This window comes from Salarias fasciatus, chromosome 15 (assembly GCF_902148845.1).
Source record: "Salarias fasciatus chromosome 15, fSalaFa1.1, whole genome shotgun sequence".
Lineage (NCBI taxonomy): Eukaryota > Metazoa > Chordata > Actinopteri > Blenniiformes > Blenniidae > Salarias > Salarias fasciatus.
Window position 1 is genome coordinate 5353911 of NC_043759.1, and position 2446 is coordinate 5356356.

The following is a 2446-nucleotide window of genomic DNA, read 5'->3' on the forward strand; positions in this document are numbered from 1 at the left end:
TTTTTACATATTCATACCGTTGAATTAACAGTTATTCTTGGTTCTGTATTTTCAATTCAATTCAATTTTATTTTTGTATAGCCCAGTATCACAACAACAGTTGCCTCAGAGGGCTCCAAGATGTTACATTGATTGGTAAAAATAAAAACAGTGAATAAGCATAATATTAATATGTCAAATTCACAGTAGTGAGACAAAACGAAGCAACCACCACCTTAGACCCTCACATCCGGCAAGAAAAAACTCCAAAAACCCAGTGGGAAAAGAAGAAATCTTGGGGAGAACCACAGTATGGAGGGATCCCTCTCCCAGGGACGGACAGCTTTGGCAACAGCGAGCATGAGACAATAAGAAGTAAAGCCTAGGACTATGTTGAGAATTTTGCAGAATATTACTGTAAGTTTGACAGTGAAAAACAATTTTCCCATTTACATTGTTTTATTGTCATGAATTTACAGTTTTGCCTTGTTAAATCCACGGACATTTTTTACAGTGTATGCAGGAGAACTCACGCAGAGAGCAAGAGTCAATACAGTGTCTTTGACTTGACAATGATTCACTTTTATAACTTTAGGATTGAACATTTCAAGAAACACGACAACAATGGAACAGAAACCAACAAGATGGAATGAAAAAGAAAACTGATCTTTAGTGATGCTACTTTCTGAAAAACTCCTCTCACTTTCGGATATGCTCATCCCACCTTCTGAGAGACCGAGTGACAGACTCCTGCTAATTTCTGCTGTTAGAGACAAACACTGTCCTTCCTACGGAAGACACAGACTCACTGAAGAACCAGACCAATGGAATCCAAATCCAGCATAGAGAGGTTGAGTGAATGTGGTGTTGAAGGTGTAGAGGTGGATCAGAGAGTCAGAGGAGACTCTGAAGAAGGACAGAGAGCCAGCAGGACAGTCCACATACACTGCTACTCCACCATAGTTGGGTCGGTAGCCGCTGAAGGTCGAGGGGATGAATGTTTCTTTGTTATTGTGCCTGACATAGTAACCACCATAATAGCAGTACAGACTCCAGGACTGATCATTCCTTCCAAACAAACACTCCTCACCATTTCCTTTCCTGGTGATTCCTCTGTAACTCACTGATATCTCGACATTTCTGCTCCACTCGACCTCCCAGTAACATCGACCACTCAGAGCATTTCTACACAGCAGCTGAGGACAGTCATCAAATCTGTCTGGATGATCAGGGTACAGCTGCTTCTCCTTCACGTCTGTCATCGTCTTTTTCTTGTTGGACAGTTTGAGGTTTCTGTTCATTGAGTTTGGGTCCACTTTCAGTTGAGAGAAATCTGATGGAGAGAAAAAGAGGAAAGTCATCCTCTGACACATGATAGATTTCTTCTTTCTGGACTTCCGAACATTTTGTTCATTCAGAGAAAGTTTAATGAGGAAACTTTTTGTCAGATTTCTCTTGTCAGTAATGTTTGAATGAATCAAAACTGTTGATTGAAAGACAGACATTGTTTTACCCTCATGATTCAAACTTACACTTCCTCAGACCAGGTTTTAACCACTGCTCTCCACAATGCTCCACCCTGCAGGAAGAAAGACAGTCAGAAAGGTTTTCTTTCCAACATGAGTCCTAACTGCTGTTCAACATGAAGCAGAGCTCCTCAGGAACAGGCTGAAAGAGCTCTGAGTCCACACTGTGGAATGTGTGTATCTGTCGCGGGTGTGAAAAAATGCAATTCCTTGGAAAAAGCTGTGAAACAATGTTCAAACATCTTGCGGTTTAAATGTAAGCTTAAAGAAAAAATGTTTAACATTTATGCAAAGGAGCAATAATAATGATGTGATTGATCTACAGATTGATTGTGGCCATCTGAGGATTTTTTGTTGTTGTTTTCCTGTTTGAGTTTGGAAAAAAGACTGGGGTAGGAATTAAAAACATTTATTCTTCATCCTACTTCTTGTACATGGGATGTGTGTATTTTTTGCTTTTATAAATTGTATCCATTTGTTGATTTTTTTTTTCGTCATGCATTCCCATGGAAAAGAATAAATGAAATGAACTCTGGGACTGTTTCACTGAGTGAGAAGAACAAGTCCAACATTTCTGGATGAAGATCATCACAAACGTCAACTGTGGAGGAAGGGAGGGAGGTGGGGGGCGGCGGGGGGACACCTCTTATTTGTCATTCACTTGTCTGTAGATTTACATCAGGTCCACGCTTTGTGGTTAACTTAAAATTTTTGAAAAATCAGGTCGTAACATTTGGGTTTTTTTAATCATTAAATTTAAAATGAGTTGCTGTTGAATTTTAAAAATTATTACAATTGTTAGGATCAAGCTGAACATCTTCTGTGTCAAATTTACGTTTTTCAGTTCGATGTAAAGTCCTAAAAATTTCCGTTCAATTTTTGAACCAGCCAACAGTTTTTTACTTCAGGATTCATACACATTTAAACCAACAAATTTCTAT

The 2446-nt window shown here is 39.0% G+C and overlaps 1 protein-coding gene across 1 annotated transcript in view; it reads right to left on the bottom strand.

The window, feature by feature from the left end:
* Positions 1–273: 273 nt before the first annotated feature.
* The window catches only part of LOC115402269 (protein NLRC3-like), a 15928-nt gene continuing 13755 nt past the window's right edge, over positions 274–2446 (bottom strand). The window contains exons 6-7 of the mRNA XM_030110784.1: positions 1512–1558; positions 274–1312 (exon numbers count right to left, since the gene is read on the bottom strand). Of these exons, the coding sequence (XP_029966644.1) occupies positions 768–1312; positions 1512–1558 (592 nt within the window). The 3' untranslated portion in view covers positions 274–767. The remainder of the gene's footprint in view (positions 1313–1511; positions 1559–2446) is intronic.